This window comes from Echiichthys vipera (assembly GCF_963691815.1).
Source record: "Echiichthys vipera genome assembly, chromosome: 16".
Lineage (NCBI taxonomy): Eukaryota > Metazoa > Chordata > Actinopteri > Perciformes > Trachinidae > Echiichthys > Echiichthys vipera.
The window spans coordinates 4,190,982-4,215,117 of NC_139841.1; the positions used below are offsets into that span (position 1 = coordinate 4,190,982).

The 24,136-nt window shown below is 41.5% G+C and overlaps 1 protein-coding gene across 1 annotated transcript in view; it reads right to left on the minus strand.

Annotated features, from left to right (window-relative positions):
• Positions 1-24,136, minus strand: part of tln1 (talin 1) — an 89,558-nt gene that overhangs the window by 62,216 nt on the left and 3,206 nt on the right. Inside the window, exons 2-10 of the mRNA XM_083929728.1 lie at positions 10,591-10,644; positions 8,003-8,165; positions 5,626-5,723; positions 4,883-5,012; positions 4,561-4,713; positions 2,805-2,947; positions 2,516-2,643; positions 2,334-2,394; positions 1,822-1,926 (exon numbers count right to left, since the gene is read on the minus strand). Of these exons, the coding sequence (XP_083785854.1) occupies positions 1,822-1,926; positions 2,334-2,394; positions 2,516-2,643; positions 2,805-2,947; positions 4,561-4,713; positions 4,883-5,012; positions 5,626-5,723; positions 8,003-8,132 (948 nt within the window). The 5' untranslated portion in view covers positions 8,133-8,165; positions 10,591-10,644. The remainder of the gene's footprint in view (positions 1-1,821; positions 1,927-2,333; positions 2,395-2,515; positions 2,644-2,804; positions 2,948-4,560; positions 4,714-4,882; positions 5,013-5,625; positions 5,724-8,002; positions 8,166-10,590; positions 10,645-24,136) is intronic.

Consider the following 24,136-nt stretch of genomic DNA (forward strand, 5'->3'; position numbering starts at 1 on the left):
GTGGAACAACCCGCTCTACGCTTCCCCATTGAAGTCAGTAGAAGCTGAGCGTCCGACTGTGTAAAGAGCTGTGGACCTGTGGGGATGAAGGAGAAGGAAGTTGCTCCGGTTACCTGTGATAAGGAGCTGATTCTGAACAAAGGATGAAGCTTTCTAGCTCGTATTTAGTCAATGAAATGTACACACAGCAGGACATATTTCACCACTGCTGGGGACCATAAACAGGGTCTGACCGTAAAGCTGAGACTCTTGTGGATTCAATGAGTCCAGTTGTCTTCATGTGTAATGATGTCTCCATAGTAACCATTTCATTGTTGTGAGAGCATTTTTTTTTTTTTTTAATTTGACGTGATCTCTGCGTGAGCTTATGTGTGAGAACAGCCACATACAGTATTCTCCGATGTATGTGTTGATGACGTTTATATCATCCACTGGCAAACAGTGGAGTAACACACCTCTGATGGTGAAGAACGGTGACTTATGAAAAGAAAGCAACGTAAAGGTCCAACTGGAAAGACGATGAGATTCAAGAACTTCTGTCAGTAAAGACCGACATTACCCTGGAAACCCAGATCCAAATACCAAATGGAGTATTTTCAGTAATTGCAAACGCATCTGACACGGAGAATCTCTGGCGGTGTGCTTCAGGTGTGAAAGAGAAAATCCAGACCTGATTCTCTTGATGTTGTGTGGGGTCGGGGTCGGGAACATCACAGCCTCACGAGGGCATTCAGAGGATGGATTGCCTTCATATGTATGTTGACAAAAGCTGTCTTACCAGTTAACACAACACAGGAGGTCACCATCCAATCGCAGAAAAATGTAATTCTAGCAGAAATTTTAAAAAAAAGTGTTTGATGCCAAAACACATGATGGTTTGGTGTCCTAATGTGGTATTATGGAGAGATTTCTGACCATGTTTATCAATTCACAAGTGGAAACATTCGTAGCATTTAGCACCACATCTGTGTAACAAATGGTTTCAAAAACTGCTGCGACAACTTTAGATTCATAAGAGAGCACTACTGGCCACTACTGGCCATGTGACAGGAAGATGACACGAGAGCCATGATTGTTACAATTGTCCAGATTGTGCCCACATGCTGTCCACACTGACTGGTGGTTTCAGAGCGCACAGACAGTTGTCTCATCCTGGCATGATTAGATCAAAAGTCATCTGAGTGTAAAGAGTGTAACCACGGCCAGAGCTGAAGCAAACAAGCCTGTGTCCACATCTTTGATTTGACCTGCAGCTGAGAATTAGTGGTGAGCAAAGTGAACACAGAAAGACAAAACAAAAACATCCCAAAGGAGGTAGAAAGGGTCTCCTACTAATGACAGGGCAGCACCCAGGGTGTGTTTGTGTGTGTGCGTGTGAACTGGTGTATGAGAGGCACATTGTAAGACTCTTTATAAATGCAGTCCATTTACCGTTCAGCTATTTGAAAAGATTTACAGGAAGTAGCAGCATGAGCTGTGCTCCTGGCGACAGACATGAAGCCACACTTCCATCTTTTCATTTCAAGGGAAAGAAAAAACTAATAGAACAAGGTATACTTTCCTCTTGGGCAAATACTACAAAGCAAGAAAGGACATACAAGTAACAGCCAATATTCCACTGAAGTGGCTAAATACTAAGAAGACTTCATCTACGTCTACTTCAAATCTCTTGTTACTGAGCTGAACAATGTGGTCACCACTTAGAACTTCTCAGTAGCACTCAAATGCACCCTGATATTATCTATCGCCATCAAGCCACTGTGCTGCAGTCTATGACACAGAGATGTAGCATGATTATGTAGCATGATAGCTTCTTCTCACCTTAACCAGAAAGAATGAGACTCCGTAGGTTTTTAGAGACCTGGCCAACTTCACGTAGCTGACTTTGGCCTCAATCTCTGTCATGTTCTGACAGTTTTTGTGTGCCTGCAGATACAAAAGAAACAATCAGAGGAGTAGATCTACGCTGTGTTAAAGGGATACTTTACCCATTTAACCCAGGCCAATGTGGGCATTTTGAGAGGTGCAGAAATACGCAGTTTTGTGTCATTTGGTGGATTTTGACACATCTGTGATGCTCCGTTCCTCAGGGGCTTCCACCACTGAGACAGGCCAAACACGGTTCATCCAAACACAATGCCCACATTAACATGACAGTCGGAAAAATGGGTAAAATGTCTCTTTAACATTATTTTCTGCAACAGTATTTTGGTTAGTGTGGCTTTGCATCAGAGAAGGTAAGATGAGACTTTAATATGAAACTAACTAGTTTCAAAATAACTTGCTTAAGAAAGAACGCACACACAGCTGGTGCAACAGGCCATGGTCCTTACCTGGAAGATCCTTTTTTCTCCTTTGTGCTTGATGTACTCTTTGGGAAGGAATTCCTTTAAACTGAGGAGGAAAAAGTTCAACTACAATAAAACAGACCTCATACTCAAAACAGATATGTCAAAAAATAATAGATGTAACAAAAACAAAACAGTGAATGTGTGAGTATGAAGGCAGCGCTCACTCTAAGAATCCACTCTTGTGTTTGGTCTCGTTGTGGTCGCCGAACTGAATCTGACACTGATAGCCGGCAAACTCACAGGCCTTATCGAAGGAGACTGGATGAGATCCATTCAGAATGTCATCCCGCGCCTGTCCACGCACACGCACGCACGCACACGCACATATCATCCAACAACAATCAGGAGAACAATTGAAGACTACAAAGCATTGCAGAAAAAAGAAACAGATTTGCCTGATTTACTGGCATGCTTCTGAGACATTTACAAGGCCTGTGTGAGTAGTCTGTGTACCTGTACATAGAGCAGGTTGAGCTGGACAGGGTCTCTGGAATCCACATTCTGGTCTGAGTAGAAGAACTTCCTCCTCAGCAGCAACATCTCTGTCTCTTCCACACCCTGTTCCCTCAACGTCCTGCCATGGTCCAACCAGTTCACTGAGAAAAGACATTACAACTTCAAATGTGACATGCATTTTCAATAAATGTGGTTAAAGTAGGTTTATCAGTGCTGCAGGCTTTGCTATTTGTACGTCAGGAATGTGTGTTTACTGGCCATATACAATATATACAATATGCAATGTACTTAACCCTTCTTGTTATTTGCTTTTTAGGGAGCCTACTGTTACACCTGGCCAGGGACTGCAGATGGAAACTAGCCTTCTGGCTAAATCAGGTATATTTACAGAAATGTTTAGTGATATGCACGGTCCCTGTCGAATAAAAAAGAAATACAAATAAAATAAAAAAACATTGACAGTATAAAAGAAATGGAAGTAGTTTCCAGGTATTTAATACAATCATTCCATACACTCCCACAAGCAAACTACCCCCCTTAGGGATCTCTTGGCCCACACCTCTCCTCCACCACCACGCTAAGCACTGGGGCACCACAAGGCTGTGTGCTGAGTCCACTACTCTACTCCCTATACACACTATCATCAAATGACCATCATTGGACTCATCTCAGGGGGTGACCAGCCTGCCTACAGGAATGAGATCCAAAGGCTGACAGCGTGGTGTTCAGCGAACAACCTCTCACAGAACACCACAAAAAACAAGGAACTCATAACTGATTTCAGAAGGAAACACATCACAGACCCCGGCCCCGATCGACATTGGAAGGGCCTGTGTTGAGAGGGTTCATACCTTCAAGTTACTAGGGGATCACTAATGTGTATATAGCGCCTTTCTCAGTACTTAAGGCGGTTCCATTCATTCTGGCTGCTAATCCAGCCTACGGCCCCTCCGACCACCTCCTCAAACATACAGCAGTCATACACATTAACACGAGGCAAGGTGGTTGAAGTGTCTTGCCCAAGAACACAACGAGAAGACAAGACACAAGAAGAGATCCATGACCAGGGCCGAGACATTGGCCGACTCGCTCTACCAACTGAGACACAGCTGCCAACTGTATATGATTCTGTTTCCAGATAGAGGTAAAACTCTGGCCTTTGGACGACTTGGGTAAGGTAGTGTAAGTTAGTGACTACTTCCAAATGGTAAGTTTATGGTATTTTTCTCATATGGTATTAGATATAATGAAATAAAACTTTCTTTTCCATTCACACAGAATTTTCCCTTGCAACACATGCTCCAACAATCAACAGAATGACATAAAAACAACGTAAAAGTATTGCACTTGTCCCTCCTCGTGGAGGACTTGCACGTACATACATACATCCATACACCTTATATTCATTTTATGTAGTATAATGTTACACATACTGTTTCATTGATACATAAATATATCCTCTGGCCTATAATGTATTTTGCCACCTCATGCTGTGCAGAGGCCAAGTGAGGAGGAGGAAGAAATGTATAAGCCAGTTGTCTGTCCCAGGTAGCTGTCAATACAATACTCATAAAATAGACACATCATCTAATCCAACAAAGCTGTATCAACCAAACCAAAATTTGAGAGATTAGAGGATTCATCATTTCTAGTGAAACCATGGCACTGTGTCATCATTTCACCTCCATGAAACTACAGGCCATGAAGGGTGTGTGCTAAAGATGGTGAGTGTGAGGGCTGGTGTTTGTCATACACTCATCATCTGTGTGGAGCTTCTGCTTCAGCTTCTCCATCTTCTTGTCGTCTCTCAGCAGAGTCTTGTCTCTTTTCAGGGTGCCCATGGTCTCCTCCTTCTTCTCTTCACCTATGTCTCGCACCAGCGAGTATTCATCATAGTTTGTAATGCCTGATACACAAACAGATTCAGGTGACTACATGTATTTGCAGCACAAGTTTAGGATCAATCAAACAGAATGGTGTCAGGGCCGTAGTCAGCCAATGGGTAGACAGTATTTCACCCCAACATATCAGAAAGTTGTCTAAGTGATGTGTGACCTGTGTGGGGCAGAGCTGACCTATTCTAGCACAGATGGTCATGAGCATGTCACTGACAATCTTGGAGTCGTCCACCATGACGGTTTTCACTGTGCCGTCCAGCATGCGGATCTTCAGAGGCCTCTGCTTCTTCTTATACTCCAGAGTGTCCTGACAGACAGAGGAGACAAGTCAGTCTTTAGGCTTGATTATCCATAATATCAAGGCTTAATCAGCATGCACATTCTCCTTTGGGGTGGTGCTGGGAACAGATCCCCAGTACTCAAAGACGCTTTTCTATTACATAGAAGCTGCTGCTTGCATCACGTGGCCCTAGCCCCCTGGGGCTTGGACCCCTAAAAAGTGCTCCCGCACTCACTTGAAGCTCCCGCACTCACTCGAAGCTCTTTTATTTAGTCTTTAGTCAACGTTTTGGTCTATTGACCTTCATCTGGCTCCTGATGAAATGCTTGTTGTATGTATTGTACTTGATTTGTGTTTTTCATGCCAACAATGTTGATGAAATGCTGATTGTGGCTTGGTAACTTTAGGAAGTTACCAGCCACAATGGCTGGTGATCAAAAAAGTTTATCAAGAACCCTGCCAATAATCCCTGTGATTGTTGGGGTCCCAAATAATTTCCTTTATGGGAAGGTGGTTTGTTCAAGACTGACACTGGGCACATTTTGGTATCCTTCCATTTAATCTCTGTATGGGAGGATGTTGTGTGCTAAAAGTTAAGTGGCATTTAGTGGTATGCAGAATGTGTGCAAGAATGACTCACCCCATTCCTCAACATGTAGTAGTCCAGGGCCTTTCCTGCCTCCAACCAGATGCCTTTCTTTGGGTCCTCATCAGACAGAAACAGCCCATAGTCATTGGCTGCATAAGGAAACAGAAATAGTGAGTGAGTCACTCAGTGTGTATCTTGGCATATAGTACATGAGGATATTCAGCCACTATTGAGCTATTATTGTCTCAAATACTTGCACTGGATATAACTTTTAAAATATGTGCACTAGCTTCCCTGTCTGTATTAACTAGGTCAGTGGGTCTCTGGATGATCAATGCCTGTTTAAACACAGACATCTGCTCCAAATATATCAGATTACACATTTCAAAATGGGACCACCCAGCTGGATCGTGTCATATGCTGGAGAGTAGAAACAAGTTGTTGAATTAGGTTGAGTTAAGTTAAGGTTCTTATTTTTATGTTAACTTATGCATCTACATTTTAACTGCCATCCTGAGTCTATCCATCTATTCTGTAAGTGTAACTGAGCTCCATGGGCGGTTTACATTCTTGTGCCAATTGGGCCCCCCTGTGTCGTGTTGTCAATGTGTCCTATATATTATGTAATGTGTGCTCTGTCATGTACTTGTTGATGTACGTTTATCACTGGGTTATGCTCTGATGAGTCCAAGACAAATTTCCCCATGGGGACATTAAAGTATATTCTAAGTCAGAGACACTGGCATTAACTTTCCCATTTCTAAATGTAAAATGACTTGAACACGTAATGCAGAAAGCTACTGTTGAAATAGCTTGGACTAGGGCTATTATCAGTTTACAGCAACATTCTCTCCTGCATTCCACTCCATGGGTCTGGGGTTACTTTGTACTTACCCTACACTCAGATGTTTTACTTCCACAAGTTCATCGTCTTTAGGAAATGATTAGGTTTTTTTATTCTTAACAGTTATTTAATTTATATGTGAAGAGATATTACACTCTTTTACCACCAAAATGAGTGTGTATATGCAAGTTTTTTAAAAACATAAAAACCAGCAAAAAAATGGGCTTATAGACTGCTTTCCCTTCATCAGTAGACGAGTATACCTTTCTGAATTTTTTTCTGGTGTGTCAGGTTTGTCACAAAACAGACTTATTAAACACGAGAAAACAGCATGCAGGCCAGGGAAAATCTAACAGTGGTCACTTCTCTTTCTTTGGAACAATGTTGGAGCACTGCTTGGACTGAGATGGATGCAAACTGTGGCTCTAATTACCAACGGAAGCGGTGCACATCATGGCATAGGGGCGAAAATGAGCTTGTCCAACCAGGCGTCATGTTTCCATCACTAGTAATATTTCCATCCAGATATTTTTGTTTCCATTTTTAAGAATCGCTTTAGAAAGGTTAATTGGAAATGGTATTATTCACCAAAATCATTTTACATTTGCTTGAGGTGGTTTTTGCCTTTTTCCAAAAAGAGTTGATGGGCTAAACTTCATACGGAAAGTCCTTTTCTCACATTGTAGAGAGAGGAAAGTCTATAATGGTGTACATTTAAAGACAGTTTCTCCAGACCATAGACTGCATAAAAAATGGACATAGCATCTTCGTCGGGGTCCATTCTCTCAACTTGAACCAATTGTCCTCTCCTACAGGAGTCTCCATCTTGTCAGACTTTGACTCCTCCTCATTTCCTCTTACCAAATAAGGGCATGTATGTGACGTTGGGGGGGAGAGACATACGTCCATCTGGCTGACTTGTGTATGAAGAAGTGAGGGCCAGAGACTAGCTGTCACTCAAGAGACCAAGCCCCTAATTATTCATAAACTTTAACCTCCAATCAAATAAAAACTAGCCTGGTACAAAGAAAACCCTCAGTGTTGTCATGGAGATATGACCTAATGGGGGATGGCATAAGTTTGGTCCTGTACTGTATCAAGTCTAATTTTTGGCAAAACATTCCTCACAAAAATCTGCAGACCTCTACAATCAGCACAGTTTCAAGATCAGTGTTACCATTTAAGAAATCTGACCAAACGTGAAATATGGTCACAGGAATTTGACAGACATGAGTATACAGTGACTTTGACCTTTAACCTCCAGTGGACGTTTGTGCCAAAAGGTTCCTAACCTTGAACCAAATTTGAAAAAATTCTCTCTAGGGGTTCCTGAGATGGGATGGGATAAACAGACGGACAACCCAAAAAAAAAATACTAGGTTATCGCCAGTGAGGAGGCATAAAAAGAGAGCCTGAGAGCCTGGCTCTTCTTTCATCAATGCATGTCTAACCAGTCAAATCTGTGTGTGTGTGTGTGTGTGTGTGTGTGTGTGTGTGTGTGTGTGTGTGTGTGTGTGTGTGTGTGTGTGTGTGTGTGTGTGTGTGTGTGTGTGTGTGTGTGTGTGTGTGTGTGTGAGAACTCACGCTGGCCGAGCTGTGCCTCAGGAACTCTCTCCCTGATGATACGGCAGGCATCGTACACCATGGTGGAGGGCTCAAACTGCATGGTCTTCACCACATTCCCCACACCAATCTTCAGTGAGAGGGCCACCATGATTGCTGCTCTGCACCTCCACCCAACTCACACCTGCATGATGACCAATGAAGTAGTTCAGATAAATTTTTTAAAAACTCAAACGTCGCCCATATCAACAGTTCTGACCCACACACATGGTTCACACAATCACACAGACTCTTTTTGGAATACAGGTGATTTTTCCCAACAACATACATATTAGACACATATATTAGATTGTATGTGTATGCTTGAATTTGAATGTTTGGTTCAGTCGAATTCTCTGGCCCATCTCTAACTTTGATGTAAGACAGGGTTCCTACAATTTTTCCATTTCAAATTTCCAGACTTCTCAAAGGAGTTTTCAGTCAATATTAAACATCTGAATACCAATTGTTAGATGCTTATTATGTAAATAAATGGTTTGAAAATATAACTTTTAATACGTATGTGAAATTCTGACTATGCCATTATGTTGCCATGTTATTGTATATAATTGTATATCTTGTCTATAATTACAAGACATTTTTACCTACGTATTGTAGCTCATATAAGTGAATGAAGTCCAAACTGAGACATGTTCAACGCACAACAACAAGAGTAAATGGTAAATGGACTTATATAGCGCCTTTCTAGTCATCTGACTACTCAAGGCGCTTCACAGTGTCTGTCACATTCACCCATTCACACAGACATTCACACTGATGGCAGTGGACATCTACATACCATCTAATCTGATCTAACCATTCACACCACATTTACACACCCATGCACAGCACGGGGAGCAATTCGGGGTTCAGTGTCTTGCCCAAGGATACTTCGACATGTGGACCAGGGGGAGATGGGGATCGAACCACCAATCTCTCGAACAGAGGACGACCCACTCTGCCACCAAGCCACAGCCGCCCCACAGAGTGAAATGAACAACTGTGAACCTGTAACATTACGGACAGGAACAGTAGAGATGGACAATTAACCAGGAACTACGTTCTGGGCTTCATTGGCTTTAGATTGAGTAAACATACTTTATGAGAATGAGAATCGCAGTCGCAGGGCGAACGGTAACCATGGTAACCCCATGATTAGTTTCATATCATCTACAGGTCGGCTGTGTTGCGTTAGTTAACTTGTTTTGATTTGTATATATTAATATATTTTAATTTAGAAAGTGAGATAATAGTCTGGACACAACACAAAAATTTTTCCAAACTCTTTTCCCCTTTTCCAAACTTATCCAGACCTGGGAATTACTCCGATTAAATTCCATACTTTTCCATACTATTCCGTACTGCCTATGAACCCTGGTAAAAGGGTATGCCTCTCAAACATAGTGTGGAAGAAAACATGATTGAGAAAGTGAATAACAGAGCGAGGGCTGCATTAGCATTAGCATTCACGCTGAAGGATAAACAGCGTCGTAGATAACTACCATGTATTCATAGGCAGTGGTATTTAACCCACCCAGATTAGCCCGAGACATGGGCCCACAGATAACTGTGCTATATTCAGAGCTGACGGACATGAAGGGCTGATGGATGTTACCATCACCTGTGATAAACAGCATGGCTACGGCTTTGTACTTACAGCCCCCTCCCACATATATATATATACACATATACATACACTATATACATTCTGACAACCTACGTATACTCTCCTATACACACTCCGACAATCAGCTGAAGTCAGGACTCTTAGGGGTATCCAGGCAGTGTCATAAGTTATCCCTGTATGTGTTAAATAAAGTGAAGTACATTTTGAAGCATAACGCACTTCAAATGCATAATGCATCAAAATGTACTTGCTCTATAATGCATGTTTCAGTGTTGGTGGTAAGTAATGTGTGATGCATTTTCATGCATTCAAAAGAAAGCATGACGGATGTGTTAGAAAGTGTCACTGAGTGTTTTTACTGACAACAGCTGCCTGCTGCTGCTGGAAATGAGGATTAGAGTGATGAGACTAACAGAGTAAACAGTAAAGTTGTGGGCTGTAAAAACCAAAATACTGCAGGGGAAAGAGAGAGACAGCAGCTTTCTTTATGAAGCTGTTTGGACATGACATGTAGCTGCAGAGTGACACCATGGAGTGAGAAATCAGCATGGCATGTGTTGGCATCAGAGCTCAGAGGGATTGAATGTCACAACACAGACACCCTGACACCTACTGCCACACACCCTGCTGACACTGTATCACCCTCAGTTCCTCCTTCTTTTTCTGGCTCCCTCCTCAATGACAGGCGGATGTAGCTGGGGTGAGTAGCTGGGAGGGGATCAGATCTCAGAATACAGCTAACTAGAAAAGTAAGTAACACTTGCCTTTTCCTGGCAAATATGGTGTGTGTACACACATATCATTTCTTTTTTTACAAATTTCTGTAAAAGATGTTTATTTGTAATTTGTGACTCACTGTTTATCCTACCTAATTTTCTGTACTTTGAATTCAATATCCACATGAGTATATTCAAACTAGAAAGCAGGTGAGTGAAGTAAATACCTGATGTAAAGCGGTGTTTTGTGATAGCCCTCCTGCCCAGTCAGATAATGAACTCTAAAGAAAAGGAAACAGACCAGGTTTCAATCATTTGGATTCAGCCAACACTTCTTACTTACAGAACACATGCTGTTATTTTTTCATGACCAATCAAAACACTGCAATGCTGAAGTTTGGGATCAATAAAGTATTTCTATTTGATTCTATTCTATTCTATTCTAATTAGAGATGCACTGATATCGCCTCTGATATTGACTAATAAGCTGGATCAGATATCGGATGAATGATTCTGCATTCCGACCCAATCGATCCAGCTTTCCAATCCAGTCATTTCTTTTTATTAATATCATACACAGCAATACAGTTACAGCGATCTAGTCACTTCAATTCTATGTTTGCAACAGCGGTTAGGGTTTAAGTTTACATTTTAAAATATATGTCTGCAGTGCACTTTACATGGAAGTGTTATTTATTTCTTTTTGCTGCTAATCCACACTTTGTTATTTCTTCATAAATAATATTAAGTACATTTATATCTGTGTTCATTTGTTACCTTTTTTAAACAAGGCTAAATGTTTATATCAAGCCTGATGCCTTCACTCACATGGACAGGTATACGCTTCATTCATTCAACAATAGGATCGGATCGGTATTAGGTATTGACCGATACGCTCAGCCCAGGTATCGGTATCTGATTGGATCAGAAAACACTGGATGGTGCATCTCTATTCAAATGGCCAAATGTGTGTCAAATACCATTGTGTATTAAAGTCAAAACAGATAACTTTTCTGTTTTATCTTATAACTATGAAGTACTATGATGCAATTTTGTCTGCCGCTGTGTGCGGACCCCCGGGGAAATGACGACTCACTTTACAGCACAAAGGAAAAGGAAAGCGATTGAGGTGGTCCTGTACTTATAAAGCTAGGGAGGTGCAATCCTATCTGTTGGCATTTAAGTATTGTGGTGCTGCAGTCCTATTATACAGACTCAAGAAAAAAATCTTTGCTAGGTACAGATCCTCGCCAAAATCATTCAAAATGTTAATGATCATTTGAATATATTCTTTAATCTTATCAATGAATTAATCTGGCAAAAGTGAACATTCCCTTCAATAATGTGAATTATGTCGCAATTGCCATATCAGTCATAATAATTGCAGAAAGATATGTTTTTGGTACTTATAAAGCAAGCCTCTCTAGTCTTCTGACTACTCAAGGTGCTTTCACACTACTTGTCACATTCAGCCATTCATTCACAGTGATGACAGTGGACATCTACATACCATCTAATCTAACCATTCACACCAAGTTTACACAACTATGCGCAGCACAGAGAGCAATTCGGGGCTCAGTGTCTTGCCCAAGGACACTTAGACATGCGGACCAGGGAAGCTGGGGCTCAAACCGCCGATCTCTCGAATGGAGGACGACCCACTCTCTACTGAGCCACAACCGCCCAAAATAACCTTTTTGCCAAAACTATCACTGCAGTTTCCGCCTGCTGTGTGAACCTGGCACGGTAAACTGCCACTCGCTTTATAAGCAAGCTTTACTGGCCCAGACTTCACCTTTAAGGACAGTGGCCTTGTGAGTTTGTACATAACTGTGGACAGTAGATCTAAACTTTGTGGGTGTTGTAGAAAGTAGATCTCCCTCGTGTGTGCTGAAATAAAGCCGTGTGTGTGTGTTTATTAGGGTAATGAAGGTTTTGCAAAATCCCCGTAGTGGCAGAACATGACACTGGTAATGGTGACAAATCCGGTACACCGCCCACCCCAAATCAGTCCTCCCAAATACTTTACTGGCTGACTGTGGATTCCTCTGCAGCAACATGTTTGAACACACTTCAGGCCTCTGGCTCTAACATGTAAGGCTCACTGCTGCCATCGAGCACTACATGATACACCACACTGCTTCGAGCTTCCCTCTGTTCCTTGTGTTGCTTATGTTGTTTAGTCATTAGTCCTCGATGAAATAACATCTTCACAGACTTGGATCTTCCTCTGCTTTGACATGACAGGGTTCTTGTGAGATGCCGCTCAGATGTACTGATGTCATTTCCTGTTTTAAAAAGCCTTTCAGTGCCATAAAAGGGCATTTCAGCTATCTGTATATCCCAGCTATGATTCAGTTGGGAACAGTGTATCCTGTCCACAGTGAACGTAAGGACAGTTTGTCTGGCTTAAAGAAAGATAAGATGGGACTCATCTAAAGCTCATTCAGGTCTGCATGTTAAAGCGGCTGCCTTTAATATTATCATATAGGACCAAAAGGCCAAGACTACTTCATCCTTCATTCTTCCAGTTTGGTTAGTATCAAGTTAAAGACTGGGAGAGTCCGGAGTATTCTGAAAATGTGCTGCGAATGCTTCCCACTCCACCCTGAGTCAAAGAGGAAGTGCTGAGTCACAACAATAATTACTGAGAAATGAGGAAGAGTGCACTAAAGTCCACAGCAGCCAATCGTATTCATTGGGAAGGAAAACACCAGAAAACAATACTGAAAGCATATTTCAAGGAAAAGCATGAATTCATGTATTTTGTTAAACAATATGAGGCTGTTAATAGGCATGCACGTTCTAAAAACAATAACTTATGTTGTTCTTTATAAGCCGCGGGTTCAACTCCCACCTGCGACCCTTTGCTCCTTTGCTGCAGGTCGGCCCCCAAAACACGGATTTTGCTCAAATGACGCTGATCTACAAACTATGTCGGAAAACGGTTAGCTTCGAAGACAGCTTGTCAACAAACTTTCACCATCTGCATGCACCATGCTCCAACATAAAAAAAAGGTCGGAGTAGAGCGTCAAAGCCAAGGGCGTTGCTTCAGATGTTTGCATGTTGTGCGACTTAGAAAGATCAGTGAAAATGCCTTTCATATTAGGCATTTTGGCACTTATTACAAAAAGCTACGGCCTAATTATCATTAGAAATGTGTTTAATTAATTAGATGTTTATTTCTCATACTTCTAAAATGTTTTAGATCATTTGAATCTGAATTAACTGTTGCTTTCTGTCTAATGTGTCTGACTGCTAGTGTTCCTTGAACCATTAGCAGAGATCAGCATGGGCATTGGCTCCTAGCAGCTCCATCATCAGTGCCTGAAGACCTTTCTTAGCTGAGTTCACTTCCTGTCAGCTCAGACTTCCATTGTAAAATGACAACAGTCATCCTTTCCTGCCTGTGCTGTCAACAGTCCGATACTGTATCTCAGCCTCTATCTCACGTCCGTCACACCACACTGTTTTAAAGTGTCGACCAAAAACCACAGGAATATTAAAATAACTTCTTATCTTAACATGCCAGTACAACTCATTATAGTCCAGCATGTGAAACAGCAGATCCTCTGCCCACACTCTGCACTATCCACCAATGCCTGAAGCTTGCAGTGCAGTAGCCATATGTCACCAAAGAGATACACTTGGCCTATATCAATGTATCAATCCACACGTCTATAAGACATCCACATGAATGAGTGCGCACAGTGCTCTGCTGCTGCCATACACAGTCCACATGGATCTTTGTTCCTCCACCAGCCCGTCACCTGCTGTCGCCCAGCCCTATTTCAGCACGTCTTGTGACTGTAGGCGTTCCATACAGAGATTCCACGATACAGCCCTGGCTTTGTTTATTCATAGTCAAAATAGAGACAGCAAACAGAAAACAAGCACCCCAAAATAAATAATTTTTAAATATTTGTTTAAATTTTATTTTGGCAAAAGGGATATTCAGTGCGAGGATCCAATCTGACATCTGGTTGCCAGGGATGTCCCCATTAAAATGCTCAATCACTGCGCGTCAATTGGTTCTGGCCTCCCAAATAATTTACCTTGTCGGGCATTAACACTAATACTAATTTGTGGAAAAAGCTGTGAAATATGCTCCTGAAAACAGGTACATTTGCTGTGCACCTGCAGACTTCCAATGTGTTGAACAAGGAGCCAGTAGCGTCACTTCACAGAGGCTTCCATCATCCCAAAGTTCTGCCACACACACACACACACACACACACACACACACACACACACACACACACACACACACACACACACACACACACACACACACACACACACACACACACACACACACACACACACACACACACACACACACACACACACACACACACACACACACACACACACACACACACACACACACACACACACACACACACACACACACACACACACACACACACACACACACACACACACACACACACACACACACACACACACGCACACACACGCACGCACACACGCACACACGCGTGTGTGTGGCTTTGTTTACAAATCTTTCCACAGACCTCGGAGTTTTTGTGCGTCTTGCCGACTGTTTTTGAATATTTTCATCCGACCAAATCTGCAGTAAACACTCCACCTCCGCACCACACCAACGTGAACCTTTCACCGCCACTGTTGTTGTTGTCCGGCGCATGGTCCCTCCTTCTATTTACATGTCCGAACAGGCGGACATAACGCTACTGCCGTAGGGCCCGTGCTCGTGCTCGTACACGTGCGCACGCTCGTGCTCGTACATGTGCAAACGGCTCCGCTAAAGCCCATCTCTTTCAAGCGGGCCGTGGACGGCCTGCTGGCCGCAGTTATGCGCGGAACGGGTGCACTCACACTGCTTAAAGGTACTAGGCTTTAGCTGAAAAACCGGTTTTGGCCCCGGCCAGAAGGACAGTGTGAGTAGGCCCTCATTTCCTCAGAGACAACTCTGAGTGAGACGTCTATAACGACGTCAGTGTGAGTGCTCCCTTAGGGCCGGGTCAAAACCGTTTTTTGGCCAAAAAAGTCATTTTTTTCCCTCCATTTATCATTCTGTGACACTTGGGGGCCTTCTGTGTGTTGGGTAAAACAATGCAAATTAGAATGGAAACAAGTTCTCTGATTGGTCAGTGAGCTGCACACAGTTCCCACGGGTGTTCTGCCTAGTCCCGCCCTACTGTGATGTGATTGACAAGAACTGCGGCTAGTTGGCTAGCTAGTTTGCTAATTCCACCACATACTGTGGCTATATAGACTTAATAATGTGGCTCCACCATGCTTTCATGTTACACTGGTTAGTTTCTGATTCAAAGTGAAGTTTAAAGTCAGTCAGTTAGACTGAAACTTTGCTTCCAGAAGCAAAGTGTTGGTGTTGTTGGCTAACACTAAACGCCACTAAACAAAGTCAAGCACATTGAATGAGCTGACTTCACTATCACTCACATTTATAACCACTAACTGTAAAAGCTGGACCGACTCCTCAAATCCCACATATTTGTGTCCTGTTTAGTGAATTTCTTTGAACGTTATTCCATGCTGCTGATCGACACACCTGTGGGAGAGTTAACCATCAAGTCTATTTTTGGTTTAATAAGTAACGTTATCGAGTAGAATATCGTGATGAGAATGATAAATGTAGAATTTAAAACATAATGGACGGGAGATAGATGTTTTATCACAAATTAATCTGAGCAGATCACACACTTAAACCAGTTAAATTGTTATTGAGTTGTCGAATGTTAGCTGGGATCGGCTCCAGCCCCCCCTCGACCCTGATATGGACAAGTGGTTAAAGATAAATGAATGAATTAACTTGTGATTTACCATATGTATATATATATATATATATATAAACCTTATGATGTTACGAACTAAGTCGATTGACAAAGTAGGCTAGGTGGCAAAGTCGATGCCTTTTCACAATAACAAAACAGAGAAGTTCAGTTAACGGACACAGCTTTGTGGGATTTTAAGGAGGTTGTCCAGCGATTAGGTGTTATGGCTATTACTGAGTGATAGTGGGTAAGTTGAATAACTAAAGTGTGCTTAACTGAGTGTATTTGTGATCAATGATAATTAGAATTGTTCACAGTGATTGAGAGGTTGTTGTGTTTGTCTCTGGCAGTGTGGTTTGTGTGTGTTTGCTTGTGTGTGAACAGGTGGTCAGTAGTTCAATAGGTAGACAGAATAGGCCACTGTGTTAATATAAATATGTAAAAATGGCCCAATTTGTTGACATCACAGGTGGTGTTTTGACAGTGATAAGTGGGCTCGTTGATGCAAAATAGAAAAGTATAGAATATGCCTACTGTACCTTGTAAAGCTATATGGTATTTGAATCACATCTCAAATGTAGTCAGGTTGTATTATGGTGAAGTGTTTATGTTGTTATGTTTATGTTCAGTGTTTCCCCTACCATTATATTAGGGGGGAAAAAAGAAACTGAAAAGTCCCATATTGTTTAGTTTGAGAAGTTGATTCACTGCTACAAAAAAACAACTAAAACAGAATTAAACAAACTGAAAATCTTTCTTTATTGTGTTGTGCTTGAAACCATAAAGTGATTTTTGATTTAACTTTGGACTGTTTCTGTTGGGGAACATTATTTGGACCTTTTGGACAATTATTTAAAATACATTTTCTGATGTGGCTCTAATTATTGCTTGTATAATTGTGATCCTTCTGTCTGGTGATTTTTAACGCCTTTTGTGCTTGGGCGAAGTACAGTTTTAAAATAAAATTATTTATGAGCGATTAGGGGGAAAAAATTCCCATTATTAGTCGTCCCCTAGTCACATGTTAAAATCCTCCATTCAATATTTCTCTTAAAGAAAATTGTTGTTCTCTAACATAAAAAAAATCATTAATATCAGACTGGCTCTACACAGATGGACCACAGCTGTTAGTTGGATGGATTATTATTTAATCATTTCGGTTTTGTATCTTTAGGAGATGTGAAATGATAAAAAGGTAAAAGAACACTTGACTTCTGGTTTCACTAAAAGTATAGAAGCTCCAGAAAAGCAGAAGCTGTGATGAAAACCAATTGACCACAAGTTCACAGTGCTGCAAAGTACATACAGCTCTTTGCAACCGATAGTAGCTAGTAGCTATTGTATACTTTCCCCTGCCGCACTCAAACATCCTGTTTGATGGTGGGCTTCACTAACACTGCTGCAGCAGAATGTGGGCTGAACAATACTGACTCACAGTCAGTGCACACCCTGCACCGTGATCAACACAACTAAACCTGTATTAGGGTAGGGGTGTCCGATTTAGTAACAGTGTTTGGTCTCTGGTTTCACTTTCTAATATTACCTTTACAGACCATTATAAAAAGATAGCTGTTACAATACATTTATTTGACACCACTCTGCTGCTAAAGGAAGTCTTTCCTGGCCCTGTCGCTTTAATCAATAAAGCAATTAATCGCATGATAACTTTTAATGAACTGGATAATTTTTCCAGCCGCGATAATTTCCATTTTTCCTGCGTTTCCTAGTGTCCCTCTATCTAAAAGACAGGAGGATAATTGTTTTCACTCTGGTGCATCTGTCGCTTCCTCAGTGTAATGAGGAGTTAACCCTCATCTTGTGTCGTGTCAGTCACTTGTCAGCAGCACAGTCTCTGTGTGGGGAGGACCCCTCGAGTTACCCAGAGTGCAGCAGGAGAGCCCTGTGAGGAGTAGATTTGAGGACACGCTAGGTTCAGGTTCAGCTTCAGCTTCAGGTTCAAACTCAATGACCGCAGTGAACCACTTCACCTGACCGAGCTGCTGTGACGCACTTGTTGTAAAACAATAGAGACTAAACACACCAATGTGTTAAAACAGACTGAGAGTCCATTTGATTTATTGTGTTGGGTGGGTTTATTTATTTTAGATATTTCAAATGTCTTTCAGTTCTATTGTTAAATATTCTTTAGAAATAAACATTTATTGATCTTTGAAAGGTTGGACTTGCATTATTATGCCATAATCATTTTATCAGTTGAAAATCAATATCAAATCAAAGCAGTATTATCGCTTCTAGCAATAATTTCTGGGAAAATGTATCCCCCAGCAAAATTTGTTATCGTGACAGGCCTCATCTTTCACAGATGTGTCAGTAGACACAGTTGCAGCTCCTCAAAATCAATAAAGACTCCATTTGATGAACGTGGGACAGCAGGAAGGTAGTGACAGTGTCCTTATTCAGTGCTCACTACCTGGCACACCCACATCAAACCAAGCATCTGTTAATGTTAGATGCAGCTGTGTTTACCCTGTTGTGACAGTGCCAAAACCACCTGATGGGGACGTCTAGTAAACCACTACTGTTACGACAACCTAGCGGTACCATGTTTATCTACAGCAGCTTCACAATAATGATTATTGTGACTGTAATTTAAACAGTATGCTGATGTTTCTACTTGTTACCAGGTCATGTCTGCAGTAAGTGTTTTTATTCATTATATTGCTCTCCTCTAGCAGGGGATTTGCTTATCGATTACAGGGTACTTACTTTGCGGTGTTGGGTGAATTAAAAACCTCTGTCAGTCACAATCAGCATGTGTGTGGAAGCCCATCTGTGCACAGAAGTTAGTTTAATCACCAGCTTAACAAATACAGAGCCCGCCTCGCATTTAAGCTCATTTAAGTTTGAGTGTGTGTGTCGTTTGCCTCGATGACTGTGATCAAACAGACACAGCGAGTATGTCCCCACCATAGACTGTATAACATATGGATGTAGATTCTGTGATGCCATCTACAGGTTTCTGTAGAGCCAAAATGAAGCTCAAAGTGTCAGCTCACGGTGGCTCCAGCCAAAATACATGGGGAATGGACGCACAATGTACAAAAGCAGGGGCAGCAGAGTTTTTTAACCTGCTGCACAGACCACATCAGTAGTGCACATAAACATATTAACCGTATCCAGATTGACCATATCAGTCTGTGTGTGTCACCTGCCTGACCCGCTGCACTGGACGGGAAAATAAAGTCAACAATTCCCAACGCAAGGGGTGGCACCAAAGCAGCCCTTCAAAATACCACTGCACGCATTGGACAGCACTATGACCAATCAGGGCAATGAAAATAAACATGAGACGCATCTACGTTTAGCCACCAGCAGGGCTAACTGGTAAATTTAAGTTGTTAATTATTATTATTATTATTATTATTATTATTATTATCAAAATTATTATTGACATTATACATTGACAGTAGAATATCCCAGACAAGAGGGAAAGCAAAAAAAAAAAATGAAATCCAATATATAAATAACAATAATGCAGTAAATATTAATAGTAATAATGAGTAGAAAATCAATAAAAAAACAAACAGGACATTCGGCACATTCACACATAACTGCATATATAGAGTAATATATAAACACAAGACAAAAGGGAGGGGGGGGGGTTGGCTACACTAAGTTAAGGGGAGTTCATCTTCAAAGTACGATCGAAATGGTCGCCAGACTTTATAATATCTATGGGTAGTGCCCCGGGCAGTGTATTTAAGTTGTTCAAGTTTGAGGTGGGTCATCACGTCCTCTACCCAACGCCAAGGAGAGAGGGGCGTGACCTTCTTCCAGACGTCGAGCTAGCAAAGTGGAGGATGCTATAGCCTCAGCCTGGTGCCTCCTGAGGGACAACCCCAGATAATGCAGTCAATGGATTGGGACTGATATCTTTTCTGGGCATGGAAATGGAAATTTGCTGTGCTCAGCTCTCAGCTCTGATAAAGGCAGAGTGAAACACTCTGTATGATAAAGGAAGAGTAAAAGCAGATAGTAATAGTAGACAGGTTTTGTTACTTTTCGAGCTTAACAGAGAGAACTGCTCTTATCAGCCTGTGAATGTTCTCATTTGTCCAGGTCATCATTATCGCCAAAGCAATTTCAGTCAAAAGCAACTGGACTTGGTTATTTGTCGTCTTCCAGTTGCTTTTGACTGAAATTGCTTTGGAGATAACGGTTCTTATCACTCTCCCCCTCCCTCCGTCCACTGGGCTCTTTTGGGCTTTCTTTTGTTGGGTAACATAAGAGTTTCCATAGTTACCCCAGTTGTTCCACCATCTGTCATTACGCTAACGTTACCTGACGATAGCTCCTGTAGGCTGTTTTGTTGACTTGCTCCTCAGTGAAATGCCCTCTGGTAAGCAGTGATGCAGTTCATTGTAAAGGCTAAGAAGACAGTAGTGAAGCTGTGGAGCGCTGCTGTGGACGATGTGGAAGGGAAAAGGGTTTGCTCTGACTATGAAGCCTCCATGTTATTATTTTATTACCTTCATAAGAAGGCCACCCTTAAGTGCTTTCCTCTCCATAACATTGTGCAATCAACATTTACTTTATATTAAGAATTAGAACAAAAGTGGTGACTTTAACATTGGGCTCTATGGGGACTGACTCGCTTTTGGAGCCAGCCTCAAGTGGCCCGTCGATTAACTGCAGATTTCTGGCACTTCCATGTTCTACTGGTACATATTTAGCAGGGCAACATGAGCACCGGCCTTTATAGCTGCTCTGCTGTTTCCAGCCCTGCAGAGGAATTCAGCTGTGCATTCCTCTGGTATACCAGCATCAGAGCATAGAGACAGAGGAAAAGAAGGAGAGAAGAAAGAAGAGAGGCTTTATTCGGCCTTATGTCACTGGCAGCCAGCACAAGTACTAAATGCAGCCAATCCCAATGGAATACAAGAATGTGAAGACAGAGAAATTCTGTGGCAAAGGGAAGATAACATCTCATCTACAATTTGAGACCAGTTTCAACTTCAAGGAAGTGAACTAAAAATAAGGCAATTTCCTGTATTTATTTACATTTATTTAGACATGGCAATTGAAACACTGACATAGAATTGGTTATTGTACTTTATATAGTATTTTAACAAATCCGACAAATATCATTGTGGAAAGTTCTCAAAGAATATCTAGTTTGATGAACCATCTACTTCCTCTGAGATGTTGAATATTTCTTAAATATTTTTAGGGCAGTTTTTCAGGACTCTATTTTATAGGACAGACAGGAAATGGGGTGAAAGGGGGGGGGGGGTTGGGGGACATGCAGCAAAGAGCCGCAGGTCAGAGTCAAACCCACGGCCGCTGCCTGGAGGACATTCAGCCTCTTTACATGGGGCGACTGCTCTAACCACTGTTCCACCAGCAGCTCCATAATGTTGTATTTTGACATGTAGTGAACTTCCTCATTTTTGACAAATGTTGAAGTAGGACAAAATTATGCTTTTCAATTTGAATTTTCACTGTTGAAACACTTGTCTGAACAGATGATATACAGTATAACAAAGCAGACATTATATCATGTCCTTGGAGGGGAGCACATTGCCTGCTGTGACTAGAACTATCAAATCACATGCCGTGTTTGCCTCTTGATTCAAATTAGGACATCCACAGTAATGCATTGGCACTTAAAGTAACTGGAGTCATTGAATATCATAAGGAATAAGCTACTCTTCTTATCTTTCTCAATGGGAAACCAGACTGTACAATGACTTGATACTATTGCAAAGTGGGTTTCCTTCATGTTTGACAGAAGTGCCGGCTGAGTGCCAGGCTGCAAAGACACACCGGGGCCTTGAATGTGAACAAACAAGCAGCTGCTGTTTCAGTATCAAAGCAAAGCCCACTTGTTACTTTAAAACAATTCACTTGTTTGTTTGGAAAGGGTAATTAAATGCTTGTTTTCTACTGCTCTCTACACCATAACCAATATTTTGTGAATAAAACCATAAAGCTCTTCAGCATGTCAGTGGTGCTGACAGGTCAATATCAATCACCAGGATTCACAGGAGCCTGAATGTTAATGAGAAATAGGAATGGGAATCGAGAACTGGTTCAAGTTGATAGCCGGTTTGAAATTGTTCGACCCCCATCAATTCCCTTTATCAACATATCACTAAACCCCTATCCTGTTGCTAGCATGGCAACATGTTAATCACCGGTAGCCACGCCCTAAAGCATCCCCTGCTTTATGGTCTGTTTGACTCTAAATGGGACCATACTTTACTAAATGAGCATCATGCTGTATTGAAGAAGACTTGAAACTAGATATTGAGACCATAAACTAAATAGGAAAATGTTTACTGAAGAAATAAATGAATTGAGAAGTAGCATCTTCTCCCCATTGTCTCTATATAAACCAACAGTCTTCCCCTGCCGTAAATTAGGAAATGCAGGTTTAAGGCACTCCAGCATTAGCTTCACATCTCAGACCCAGAAGCTACATCCATCTGTGTTATACAGTCTAGGGATGCAGCTTTGCGCGGCTTTTGTGAGACAGAGCCACTTGTTTGCGTGAGGTGAATCCATATAGTGGTCCTCAGCAGCACCCCTACTTCCTGTGTCCATGCTATGTGGATGAATAATAATAATAATAAATGAAGAAGTATATTTTAAACAATGCTTGCATTTTTTCAGTACTATGTTCATTTTAAACAATGGACTAACTTGATACTATTAGACTCGTGCTACAATTTCTTGACTTGTGCTAAAAAAACGTTCAATCTCTGTAGCAGCAGTGATATGTGCTAGAAAATTAAAAGTGGCTATGTACGACATTCACAACATCAACATATCAGCAGACAACTATTCTCTATGTAAAGATACTGTGGAATAATGGTATCCTGTTCTCTGTTTTGGTAGCCAGGCTGTCCGTAACGCAGCCTCAGCTAATTAGCCTCTTTACATTTCAGTCTGATCAACTAAATACTTTTGCAAATGTTTGCAAATATTTTTTTATGTTAATGTTTTAACATTGACTACCTCCACCACCATGTCTGTAGCAAGGACTGCATCTACTGTTAGTAATTAGGTTTGTGTGTGTGCGTGTGTGTGCGTGCGTGCGTGTGTGCGCGTGCTTGTGCCAATGTGTTCATTCTGTGTATGGATCTTAAGTTGTTTCACTATGACCAATGGTTACACTGTATTCTGTCATGTTATTTTCTGTATCTTTGTTATAGAAATGGCATTTTAATATTTTACAAATTTGCTTACAGAAGTTCATGTTTAAGTAAATGGGATCTTGGAAAATTCTTCTTTTTTTGTAGCGTGGTATCAAATTGACATTGAGAATCGTGTAATTTCACTGGTATTGGCACAGACTACTGAATTTTTGGTTTTGTGACATCTCTAGTGCAATCAATAACGGCATTGGTATCAATAAAACCTCTCCAGTCCCTATGAGTAAGTGCAACTTTGAATCTCGCCTCAAACTTTGGCTAGGAAATAGCAGGGCCTCCTTAAGTCTATCACTGTGATCCAAATAATCAGGTCAAACATCAAAACCACTGACTTCTTCAAAAGCTTGATCTTAAAGATCAAGTGCAAACTGCTTTTATGTCAGGAGAGTTCTCACTGGTCTGACTGAACTCCCCAGGCATCTGACACGGGCTTGGGAATTGGCTCAAGTCTAAAACAAATAATTTCTTGTGCTGGAGGAGTGGCAGGACATGTTGTCTTGACCAAATATGGCTGAGCAAAAACACTGCAGTCTGCTCTCTGCAGCACATTGGAATGAAAAGCAGGTTTCCTTAACTGGTGTGAGAGTGGGCCATGACACAACACACTGACACCTATCCAACAGAGCTTTACTCTATAGGCTGGATATGTGTGGCTAGTCCAGTTACTAAAACCATTCAGCCTCCCACCCAGTCCCAGAAAGACATACTCATCAGGGTTTTCCACCAGTTAATACTGGGTGAGAATAGTAGCAAGCTGGGGGTCCAGCTAATTTGAAGTTATTATTTTGTTATTTTTTACTTTATTAAATAGAGC